The sequence below is a fragment of the Chelmon rostratus genome, chromosome 12 (assembly GCF_017976325.1).
Source record: "Chelmon rostratus isolate fCheRos1 chromosome 12, fCheRos1.pri, whole genome shotgun sequence".
Taxonomy (NCBI): Eukaryota; Metazoa; Chordata; class Actinopteri; order Chaetodontiformes; family Chaetodontidae; genus Chelmon; species Chelmon rostratus.
Genome location: NC_055669.1, coordinates 14,715,999 through 14,729,059, shown reverse-complemented (window position 1 = coordinate 14,729,059; position 13,061 = coordinate 14,715,999). Strand labels below are relative to the sequence as shown.

Here is a 13,061-nt window from a genome sequence, read left to right as displayed (position 1 = left end):
GCACTCCGGCTGTCCCCTCCATCCCAGCTGGCATGAGAGACTCAGAAGGAATTATTTCAGTCCGTTTCCAAAACTCATTTGTGATGTGCAGATATGATTTGATTTGCTTATTAGACCAGCGGAGCACTAAAATATCTGGAATTAGAGGATTAGTGGAATGTTCGTTTTTGAAGAGGTAATTACATACAGTGCAGAGGCAAAAACACAGTTGAGTCAATATGCCTGCATCTCCCCTCCTAATCACAGAGGAGGCCTCATGGCTAAATATGAGCTTTGTCCTCTGGGAGGCCGTATCTGCCCTTCAACAAAGTTAGTAGTTGGACTTATGAACTCGCAATGTTACAGAGATAATCCATTTTCTAGCAATCTTTTTCTCTGCTCCTTGGAGAATCTGAAAAAATGAAACAGACCTTATTATATTATTTCACTGTGGTGGTGTTTTCAAGCAGCTCTGTTTTGTTTGGGGGATTCTCTACCATACACATGGCGCACTTCTCATATCCAGATCTTTATCTATTACCTTTTGAAACGGAATCATTAAAATATGAGTCGTCTATAAGCACCCTGTTTAATCCAATCACTGAAATTGTTCTTAATTCGCCCTAAAGCGCCAAGAAGAAGCCGATAGCTCCTGACCATATCCTTCAAGTACATCTACCTGAAAGTTGGATTAGCAGCACTATGTATTAACGGGTAGCCAGAGGATGTATCCAGGGCTTGGCTGCCCATTGATCGGCAATGATTTTCATATTGAGATTCAGGTTGTAAACACAGAGGCGTGTGTCTGCCAGGAGGAAGGTGAATGTGATCATTATCTGCTGGTCATTTGAGCACTGCAACCATGAATAAAACAATCCACCATCCACCAACATGCATCTCCACCGCGGAGAAGGTTATTTAGCAAGCCTCGTGCTCCGCCGCACTGCCAACATTGAGTCTTTTCATTCATACCAAGGCCTCCTATTTATCACATTTTCATCTCTCATTGGTGCGAGCGTTCTCTATATAGCAAGGGTTGTTGCAGGTATACCCGTAAACAATCTCAAATAACCTGGGGATGTTTTCCTACTTTTTTCATTTGACATTTTTTGGGATGAAGTGATCTCCACCTCCCAGAGGTGTTGTTTCATGCATGATTATATTGTTTTACACTCTGTGTGAAGAGACGGGAGTAGAACATGAAAGACCTATGGCACTTTGTTGTGAAACGGGCTTGTGAAAGGAGGCAGGAATGAGCTTGGGGGATAAGACGATCATTATGCTCAACCTGTGCCATGCTCTGAAGGCAGTCCCATGTGAGTGCGTGCTTACACGCTCTCAAACACATATGCAGTTCATATAGATGTGTGCACACTTGGTTTCTCGTCACGTTCATGCAGAAAAAACCACAACGTCAGGGTTTGTTTATACTGTGACGAACTCAAAGTTTCCTTAAGTTTGGGTGTTTTTCATACATCCATCTTTATGTCAAGATGAAATTCCTGAACTTAGTAATGTTGGGTGTACGATTTTCTTTTTTCACAGTGTCTTCAACAAACAGTGCAGGTTGGACTCTTGTTTTTAGTTGTTGTTTGTTTGCGGTTGCCATTTCCCATGCATCACACTTCAAAATGTCTCACTGACACGGGGCAGTCGTTTGTCAGTCTGTCTGAAGTGGAGCTGTCTTCCAGCAGCGAGAGAAGTGGAAGCTCTCTCTCTTTGCCAGGTCTTGAGCTTGGAGTTTCTCCCTATTTCTCCCTGACACTCTGGCCCACTCACAGGCTGCCTGGGCTCCTCATCTCTCACAGTAGTCGGAGGGGTCAAAGGGCCAGTGCAAGCTGGGAGAAGGAGCGGCGAGAGGGAGAGTTGCCACGGCAGGTAAAGGGAAGCAGGAACGATATTTTATTAATTTGCTGCTGAGATCCTGAAACAGACCAAAGGCTGTGACAGGTATCCAGTGCACCGCTCCACATCCTCCCCCACCGCCTCCCCCCGTGAACTCTACCCTGCGAGGGGCTAGCCAATTTTCGCCAGCCTGTCGAGATGGATGATGGGAGAGCATCCGTCTAATCAGCCCTCCTAGGACCCCCCGCCCAGCCGCCCCCCTCAGACTGGCCAGATTGACTGACTCCTGGGCCTGTGTGCCCCAGAATCCAGATTCCAAAGGAGAATAATCTCTCTTGCTCTCCCTCTCTCTCCCTCAGTTTCTCCCTCTCCTCTTTCTTTCACAGACAAAAAAATAAGCACAGAGATGCATAGACCACCATTCCCTTCGAAGCTCTCCAGAGGACTCCCCTCCACCATCACACACGCTCACACAGCCTCCACCCTGCGCATCCCACTCCCTCACCCCATTAAAATATGGAGCAAAGTCTAGATATTTCATGAGGTGCTGATGGGGAGGGCAAGCTGGCTGGCTGTGCAGCACACTCACTGACCCTCAACTGCTGCCCACCCCTTGAGCAACAAGGAGACACGGCTTTACTGCATCCTCTCTCCCAAATAAGAATCACTGCCCTGTCATTTTAAAAGAAGCAGCCCCCTTATGAGAAAAAAAAAAGCTCTCTGGGTTCTACCGAAAGCCACATTGCAATGTGAAACTTGATAATAAACTTCCTTTTCCCTTTGCGTTGGCTTCAGATACAGTAGCTTTTCACATTTGCGAAAGGAACTGAGCCAGTGACAATGCTGCTAGGCTGGATTAATTAGCCAGATTCATTAACTGATGGATGCGCAGTATTAGCCACAGCTTAAATCTGACATTTCTCTGAGTGCAGTTAATTTGCGAAGAAACACACAAGTTCAGCTCCTCCAGCCATGCGGCGTACTGGAGGAGCGCAATCAGAGGCTTCTCTCCCAACGATCCCAATTCCTCCAAAGACGAGACAATGAGATTGAAGTTACACAACAGCGAAGATGACATTTGCTGCGCGAGATTCCCTTGTTCCTTTTAAGCTGGGCTGTCTTTTTTTTTTCCTTTTTTTCACCCCCTCCATCCTCCAATTTCATTATCATTCCTTGGAAGTGACACGAGATTGTAAGTCGTGTGTTAAGTCGGCGGAGGAGTGGAAGGACTGGGGTACTGTATGACTTCTCCCTCTCCTCAGACGCCCGCAGGACACGTACCTTAATTGGAGTGTCTTTTAAAAGGATTCCTTCAAAGACAATCCAGAGCTCCCTGGCCTTAATGAGTGCTGAAAGTGACAAGAGCACATCTGCATCATGTTCTACTTCCCCACACAAATGAGATTCTCCTCTCCCCGTGTGATAGCCATTATTGCCAAGCTGTGACCAATTCCACTGTTTTAATTAAGCATATTTATAGGCTTCACGGTCAGCAGGTGTAAACAGCAATGCATGTCATAACATCCATCCAAGACAGAAAATAGGGAGGGAAAGTGAGAGATGGACAGTGGGAGAGGAAGGAGGGAACAGGAGAGCGAGAGAGCATGAAATGGGTTAAATGCATCCAAAAGGGGCTGCATTTTATGATATTATAACGCATGAAAGTTGATCCTGTGGATGATGGCTCTTAAAAGCTAGATTTTAGGCCTTTCTTTCCCCTCTTCCTTTGCACAAAATCTTAAGAATAGCATGAAGCACCGAGACCGAATTCCCCAGAAGTTTTTCGCTCTTTTTTTTTCCCCATGAATTTTAAAATATGCCCCCAAAACCGCCCTAACTGCCCCGCGTCCCAAAAGTGTCGCACAAAAGCAGAGCTTCATGCGTTTGTCCCTCAGCGGCCCTCAAACACCCCATATTCTCTGAATATCTTGATCTGCCAAGTGTGACAGCTCTTCACGCGTTTGAAAGTTGTATATATATTTTTTTCCCTTTTATATGACAACTTGTTTTCTTCTTCATCACCCCAGGTGCTGAGAATTCTGTCACCATTTCAAAAAAGTTGCACTACAAAATAAAAGAACAATGAATTAGAAAAAAAATAAAACACAGCTGCTTGTGAGGCGCCATCATTAATATTTAAGCTTATTTATAATTATGTACAACACTGTACACACACTGTAAATGGGGACATAAACACCCTTAGATGACGAGTGATGTATCACAATAGTGGTGTTCTAGTTTTGTAGGTGGATCAGAATTAGACAGCATGACAGACCTAATGATCCTGGGAGGATATTCTCTTTCTCGTTGTGTGAATGTGTGTGTGTGTGTGTGTGTGTGTGTGTGTGTGTGTGTGTGTGTGTGTGTGTATACATCTGTGTGCGTGCTGTATGTATTTGTCTTTGTGTCTGTCTCTCCCAGGGTCTGATATGTGCATGCAAACACATTGTCTGGAGGGAGACATGACAAAAACTCCCAGAAGCCTTTGAGCTGTTCTTTTTTTCTTTTTCCTGTGTTGCACCACTGGGGAAAGTTAAATCCAAACAAAGAGGAGATGCTTGGCGTACTGTGCTAGAATCCATCACCGGATCTCTCCCTCAAACATGTCTCCTTTACTTTTCTTAGTTTAGACTTTTTCAGCAACTTTGATAAATGTCATTTTAAGCGCTTCTCAGGAAAATTCACCGCAGGTTTAATTGACTGCCAGTAGTGATTTGATTTTCAAGTGTCTATTATACTGTTGACACCAACAAAATGCAGCCAGAATAAACAGCATTAGAACAATTATTCCCTCTCCAGTTTCATATTCACGCATCGCCACGGCAAAGTCATTTAGCTCTTCAGTTGTTGAGTGACACCGGTCAATTAAAAGCTAATTTTCTGATTTGCGCCTCCATTTCGGTGGGAAAACATGAGAGTGCAGATCGACTCTCGCCTTCTCATACAAGCGTGGAATCGCGGGAGAAAATTTAGTCCTCAAAAATCTCTGCATTTGTGAAGTGGCATATCTAGCAGCACAGGAGAGGGGGAGGTGGGGGTGGGACGCTCTGTAGCATCCCTAGTCAAAGTCTGTCCCTGACTGAAGTGGTTAAATGTGAGAGTAATTGTGTTTTGTTTCTGGGACTGACATGTGGAACCCCATGGACCCCATCTCCCTCCCAGTGACAGGCAGAGATCCTCCCCCCTCGCTCTGTCTAATTAGAGGATGTAGCCCAGGGCTCATGTCCCAGGAAGACCCATCCCCCTCCCAAGATGGCTCCCCTAAGAAAGCCCTTAATTGGGTTCTTTAGTCATAGTCTTCATTTTGGCTGGAAAGGCATCTGTGTGTTGCTATCACCTCAGAATACAGTTTGTATCGCTCTCCTGTGTTTTTTTTCCTCCTCTCTTTTTCTCTCCCTCTCGCTGGCCCTCTCTCTCTCTCTCTATTGCTTTCCCTCTCTCCCTCTCCACGTCTCCCACTCTCTCCTCACTTAATGAGGCCCCATAATAACACAGCAGTTGTGCAGTTGTTTTGCTACCTCAGTCAAACAGCAGGATCACTGCATAGTGTGTTTCTAGTACCATTCACTTGTCTACTTAGACAGGGTAATGAGTATCATTTGGAGCTACAAAGCACCAGCCCACAAAAAGGGTGGTCCGTCATCTCTGGTTACACCTCAAAAGCATTTGGTTGTTGTAGTTAGACATCTAATAAAAGCATTTCAAACGTTATGGATTTATTATATATTTTTATAAGCGTTCAGTGCAAAAATGACCGGACACAGAATGACACACATGGAAGACATTGAAATCCATTGCTGTTGTCAACTCCACCCCAGCGTAGGGCTGTTACTGTATGACCATGACTCCCCGGGCACCTCACTTCAAACAAGACAGTCTGTTACCAAGGAGACCAGGCCGGTTGTGGCACAACAGTGTTTGGGGTCAGCCCTCCCCACGGCCTGATAAGTGATGACTGTGGAGAATGCCAACTGCCGTATTATTTATTTATTTGATTGTGTTCTTCATTGGCTAAACTAGCCAGCAGTAAGCCTGGCCTGAGGTCAAAGCAGGAAAGGATTACTCCCTCAGTGGACTGGTCAACAGTAGGGAATGCACAAAGGGAGGACTGAGTCAATACTGGACCGAGTTCAACACACCATTAAACATCAAGGCAGAATGCAGCACTCTTGTCTTTCTCCACAGCAGTTTAGAACGACGAGAAAACACACAGTGGCAAAATTTCCACACCCGAGACACAATGGGATCGTCATCGATCGAGGTCCATTGTTCGTCTTTCGATCATCACGCGAACCCCAAATTAGCTTAAATATCCAGGCGGCTTCATCGCCTTAAGTCACCCTGCAGTTTGGAGCCTCGAAGAAAGACCACAGGTTCTTTGTTTTAGGATCGTTTGATGACGTTCTCTTATGCGTTAATTAAATTCCTGAGTGATGAGTACGGGTGCGCACAGGTCTCAGTGGTTTTGTGCACGCTCCCCGTGCTCCAGATGCAGCTCTGCAGACTTTCTGTATGTCAGCCATGCAGGGTAGGAGAGAAACTCGGCACCGGCTGATAAGATTTTTAATCAGAGCTTAGAGGGGGATGTTTACAGTTTTGACTGTTCCTTCAAATTTTTGATTATAGATAAACTAAATAAGACACTTTAGCCGCAGGGTTTAAAATGAATGTGCTTAACTCTTCTAATTAAATAGCGTCTTTAATGGGTAATACTGTAAGTAACACTTGCGAGACTCACAATAGCAAATTCATGCTTTACTTTTCAACTAGTGCATCAGCAGACATAGACAAATGTCTTCATTATCGAAATAATTATAATAAGTATTGCAAAATAAGTTTTTCATTTCATTCTGTCATAAGTTTTTTTCTTTGTTATGACTTTGCAATTACAATATTCCCAGAGACTGACCCCCAAAGAATGTTTTATTTTAAGTTGTGCACATGTTTAAATCATATGCAGGGATGCATCGTAAATAACTGTGTAATAATCAGTTCTATAGTCACACTTCTTCCTGCCTAACTGTTGCCTTTTTATACCTTTTTATACACATGTACACGTTAAGAAAGTAATCAATTACGTTTTGGGTTTGTTTATTTTAATTACTTTACATTAGACTGGCGTACTGACATACATAATTACAGCATTTTGTGTTAGTTAACAGCATTAATGCACACAGTTCTGTTTTTATTCAGTGTTGGTTCATGCACCAGTATGAATTTTGGTGCCAGTTTAATGCAATGTATGATATGTAATTAGTGATAAATTGCTATGAAAGGCCCAGCACTTTGAGTTTGAGGAGTGCATAATGCGACAAATGCTCGTAAGTTCACTTGTGGAAAGCCCACACTGCTTTGTTAGTTCGAAGAGTCTTGAAAAGGCTCTGGCTTATTGCTCACTCAGCTCTGTAACCGCTCGATAACGCCGGGTTTTGTGCTGGGTAACACCAGGTAGAAGAGCAGACTCTGTGTACTTGCTGTAGCATGTGCTCTGCAGGTATTAACATTATGCTCATCAAACATTGTTAGCGTTGCGATTAAGCGTTACATCTTGTCCCTGTGATGTTGGACAATGTGGAGATTGTCTTTAATACGGCGAGATCAGATGAAAGAGAGGACGTGTCTGCTGGTCCACTGGCCTTCCTTTGCAGAGCTGATGTAAGAGATGCACCTCTGTTGCCTCACTGGAGACCGGGTGCTATCGATGGAGACCAGAGCAATGGGGAATGACATAAAGAATGATTAGTTAATAAATCAACTCCCCAGCCTCCTACCACTTTCCTACTCTCTGCTCTTCCCCAATCATTCCCCCCTTTTTTTCTCCCTCACCCTCTCACTCTCTGCAGCAGCATTGAATTCCTAAGACATGTTGCACCTGTTTGCATGGGTACACAAGACCCCTGCCGGATGTTCCCCTCCTCCTCCGCTACCCCTGAGGGCGTTGCAGTAGGGTGATGTAATCAGATGAAAGTGGTGGTTTAACGGTGGCACAGAGCCGGTGAGAGAATAGGAGAGGAGGAAGAGGCTCGCTCCGAGCCAATGCAGCCAGTCTTCATAAGGGAGAAGCGGGTGCGCATTATTGATCAGAGCAAAATTTAATTTAGTGGAGAATTGACTGCTATGGTTTACCTGAACACTGCTGGTAACTGGGCCCTGCAGCAGGCCTGTGTGGCCAGCAGGTGGTTGAAAGGATCGAGGAGGAGATTAAGGGTTGGATAGAAGGGAAGGAAATGGATGATAAGGGGAATGGCAGAGTTTCAGGGGGAATAGGATGGCATTGAAGGAGGGAGTCAGGATGAGAGCTAAAAGGCTTAATGGAGGGCATCTAATCCTAAATTGCAGTGATTCTGGTGTGACACCATTAGTGACATCCTCCTTGCCGGGGCAGTGGACATTTTGGTCATTTTCTTGTGTAAGATGTGAATTATGTGTTTCACATCTAATTTGACATTTGTGGTTGGGCACTGCAGGTATTTAACTTACAGAGCGCTGGTGCAGAGGTACTTGAAGAACTTGACAAGGATGAAGATTGGAAAGTGAATTTCCGTCCGCCCTCCCTTCCCTTCCACCTTGCACGCTCATACACAGAACAGTTTATAGCTACTCTGCGGAGTTCAGTATCCACAGAGATAAAGGTATCAGTTTCATTTTCTTTTAACGTCCCCCTCACCCCCCCACCCCCCTTTTCCTCTATTTCCCTTTAGTCTGCATGGCTGCCACAGCCACTGAAGTCGTTTAACACCGTCCTTGAGAAAGCCCTCAGTGAGAAAACTCCTGGCATGTTTAAGGAAAAGGTAGAATGCAGTGTGTGTCAGACAGAGCTGGGACATGCAGTGGGGGGAGCCATTCCCCAGAGGGGTTATTTTCCCCTCTAATAGCTGTTACGAGCCCTACATTATATCCAAGGAGCTACGTTCCTTTGGGGTCCGCAGACACACACACACACACACACCTAGACGCACTGGTACACTCACACAAAGGCATGCACACTCAGTTGAGCACAAATTTTCTCTCTCTGTTTCTCTCTCCTCCACACACACACACACACACACACACACACACACATATACACACACCGGCACACACACTCAGTCCTAGCCGCTTTGCTCTCCTCGTGTCAATATCCTGCCATTTGAAGTCACGTACTGCAGGGGCTTCTGGGAGTCGCCGAGGAGCCAGGCTGACGGGTAATGGGCCGCATTCATTAATAAGGTTGCCGTGCTCCTGTCCCTCCTCAGCAACGCCAAGGATGTCTTCACCGGGGGGGTAGGGGGTTGGTGGAGTGCGGGGAGGGGGAGGAGGTGAGGTGGGGCGAGAGCGAGCGAGAGAGAGAGAGAGGGAGCGTCCCGTGGGGAGTCTCCTCCCAGACTCACTTAAAGGAGCTTTATTTCAGCAAGAGAGGAGAGAGGGAAGCAGAGGAGCTGTCCGGGGCCGCCTCTTTAAAAAAGGGAGAGCAGGGCCCAGGCGAGCCACGCTAACCCTTACAGGGGTCACACTCCTGCTCCCCGTCAAACAGCTTATTACCCCACCTGTCGGGAAGTAATCGCCCTAGCTGAAAGGAAAGCTGTCGAGGTGTTTAAATGCTTTATATGGAGGCAGCTGAAAGGGTAAAGAGGGAAGGAATGAATGCAAGGGGGGCTAATAGTCGTCTCCTAGCACTGCCCGAGGGATTCTGGACCAACAGGACTGAAGGTGACTGCTTTGGTAAACCTTCTCACGGAGGTTTCAGCAATCATTTTAGTCTCCTTCTACTTTTTGAAACTGGCAAAGCAGTAAATATGTCATTTCACATCCTCGCGCGCACAATTCTACTGTGCCTGTGCTTGTGCGCACGACAGAATGTGTGTGTGCACTGGGGTGTGTGTGTATTTGTGCATGCATGCGTGCTGATGACTCTGTGACAGGTGTGTCTAGTCCATGCCAGTTTAGAGAGTCCAAGGCCGTGTTTTAAACAGAGCGCAGCAAGTGGGGCATGTAGTTTGCATTAAAGGGATTAGCAGTCACTTCAAAAGATGACCTGGATTCAGCCCACCAGGGACACCAGTTACACACCCCCTGGTCCACACTCCCTTTAAAGAACCTGGCACAGCTGCCCCACTACAACCACTCTCAACGGTCTGTGTGTGTGCCTGCATAAATTGGGAAGATACAGCAAAACAGAGTGATATTGTCAGCTTGTTATCCTGTCATAGCAAATTGTGCGCCATTATCACAGCGGTGCGGAGGATCAAATCATCAGCGGCCTCACCTGAACCTAAAGTATTTCTCAACTTTTATTTTTTCCTGCACTGTACATTTGCAGCACATTCAATACATGTAGGCACTGGAAGAGCAAGACTCTGAGGATGATATTCCATCAGGTGTGTCAGTGCCTTGTTATGGATTTGTTTCCATGGACACAGCCTTTGATCGGGAGGCAGGATTTCTGTGGAATGGGCTGTTATCTGTCAGTGGTCCTGAGCCTTTGTGTTAGCCCAACACTGAACTATGCTTAATCCCAAAGCCAACTGCTATTGATCCGCACACAGATTTGACTCCTGTGCAAGTTAATTGGATCTGGGTAATGACAGCCTGATAATGGCAATGTTCAAATGCCAAGATAATCAAAAGACGGAGCTTGTCAATCATAACATTCAAAATGAATTTCAAGGTGTAGAACATTAGTGTCCTTGGTATGGAAGATGAATAAGGTTCCACTGTTATTTTAATGAAAAGGATGGAGAATCAAAGATACATTTGTTGTATGTGATCATAATGTTTCCCCCTGTTTCTTTTTGTGTCCTTGCAGAACCACACGTTGACTCAGCACAGCAGCTAACATGGCAAAGATCAGCGCCCGTGGCCAAGAACAAGGATCACATGACGCGGAGAATAATGTCTGACCGCCAATTACCGTCAGTGCAGTTTCCCACTGACTGTCTTGCACTGAACTTTCGATTCAGTTACACCACAAGGAACCGTGCCGCAGCAAGAAAAAAGAAAAGCAAAGCAAAGAAAATAAAAGAAAGAGGGGGAAAGAACATAAAAGAACCCTCTCCGTTCTTTACTAACCATTATTTCAAAAATAAAGAAAAAGCCAACTTGTTTGTACATAGAATTCTTCATGTGTTGCTTAACTACAGCTATATTGCAATCTTATACAGTATTTGCCAATGTACAGTTCAAAATGTTTGTCCAAAAAAGAAGAAGGGGGAGGGGGGGGATCAATGACTTTGTCAATCAGACCGGATGGGACTCAACCAGTTGTGTAAAGGAGAAACAGGGTGCCGCTGAGAGCGTAGGAAGCTGTAGGAACCGGCAAGTGTTGTCAGGAGGACTGTTTTCATCAGCGCCACTCCTACTGTGCAGTATGTCACTCTGTATCATTATGGGCTAGAAAAGCTTGATTCACCAGCATAGGCTGAGATCTTGTCTGTGTGTCCGTCGTAACATGGCTGCCAGAGGACCAGCTGAGAACGGCGGTGCGACTAATCTGCGCTGCCTGCGCTGGAGTTCAGACGAGAGGCGGGGGGGTGGGGGGGTGGGAGAGAAAAAAGAAAAAAAAACAACACAGAAGAGAACAGAAAAACAGGACAGGATGCTGATATATGCAAACGCAGTGACACAGATTTGGAAAAGGCTAGTTCCTCTGGTTGGCTCGTGAACAGAGGCGTGAAGCTCCCATGTGGCTCTCAGAGCATGGGGAAATCTCCAGCCCACTGACTCAACCTGTACATTTCTGTTGTTAATGTTTACTGCTCGTTGAAGCCTGGAGATGACTGGAATATTTTTGTTTTCCTTTATGTTTTGTTATCTCCACATGTTTTTTTCGCGGTGGGGGAGTCAATCCATTCGGATTTGGGGTCACAAAGGCTGAACGCGATTTCAGCCCGTCTCGGGGTTGCTAAACTCCGTCCCTGGCTCTCCTGGAGAGTGCCCGAGTACTCCTCTTGTTGCTTCGCAGTGTCCCATTGCTCTGTGCTCAAGCTGGAAGCCACTGTGGCATCATACAAAACTTTAAACCATTCTGTTATGTAAATGTTTTGCATTCATTGAACCTGAGATGCACTTTTGTATAAAACTTTAATGTTTTGACATTTTGATCGAGAATTGTTCATACACAGTTTACAGGAAATCACCATCTCCTGCTGCAAAAGGACAGTTATCTCTGATGTTATTAAAATGTATTGTACAAATATGGAGTTCTGTATTTGGCAGAACTTGTTTTTTTGTGTTGCACATGTGATGGAAATATTAAAAAACTGTATGAGGACATGGCTTCATTGTCCCTTCATTATCTATCTAGAGTGCTTGTGTATCTCTGTGTGTGTGTGTGTGTGCGTGTGTGTGTGCACGCAATTAACCCATCAGACAAGACCTGTGACAGCATAAACACCATCATCATCAAAAGCTTACACTGCTTTCTTTCCTTGTATCAAACTGCATCCTATTTTCCTCACTCCCTCGTGGCTCTCGCTAACAAACATCTGAGCATCTTAAGGGAGGTCTGTGTTATTAATGACTCCATTACCCATCACCCTGTGCGGTCCCATTCTACACACCCTTGCGCGAGGTCTATTTAGGGAGCCTCCAGCGCTCCGGGAGACCGAGGGAAAGATTCTTCTGCCTTTGCCGAATGGGACAAAACCCTTGCAACAGCATCTGTCTGTCCCGGCAAATGATTCATCAATGGTGACACATGAGCGGCGTAACGTTTGTTGAAGCTTTCAGGTTTGTTTCGAAAGAGCTCAGTGCTGCAGCTCATGGCATTGTAACTAGGTTATCCTGTGAGTAGCAAATGACTGTAAACTGATGCTTCACTTGAAATAGACAGCAGACACCGTGCTTCATTGTATACTGCATGCTTTACCGTATATTATATGCATGCTCAAACATGAATAAGAATACAAAGAGAAGCACAATGATATTCCTGTGTATGCAGTTTTAATCCAGGCTGTGCAGAACATACATAAAAACATTAATGGGATCTCTCTTGCTGCTAATGTTCAAGCTCATTTGTCACAGATAATGACCACACACAGTATTTTAAAATACATCTGGAGTAATCAGAGTTTCTGAAGCTTGTCTTATTGGATTTCCTCATTTTGATCAAATGTGCATGTTGTCTGTCATGTCTTAGCTTTTATTGCATTGCTATTAAGAGAATCGGATGAGGAATGGACACAATGGAGACACAACCCCTCATCCGAGTCAGAGATGGTACTGCCCAGCATTAACTGTCATACTGAATGCAAGCTGGG

General features: G+C 45.3%; 1 protein-coding gene across 4 annotated transcripts in view; it reads left to right on the top strand.

The window, feature by feature from the left end:
- LOC121614714 (zinc finger protein 521-like) overlaps nucleotides 1-12,078 on the top strand; it is an 89,816-nt gene extending 77,738 nt beyond the window's left edge. For all 4 annotated transcript variants that reach the window (XM_041948731.1, XM_041948732.1, XM_041948730.1 and 1 more), the window contains exon 8: nucleotides 10,610-12,078. In XM_041948731.1, the coding sequence (XP_041804665.1) occupies nucleotides 10,610-10,639 (30 nt within the window). In that variant the 3' untranslated portion in view covers nucleotides 10,640-12,078. The remainder of the gene's footprint in view (nucleotides 1-10,609) is intronic.
- The last annotated feature ends 983 nt before the right edge of the window (nucleotides 12,079-13,061 follow it).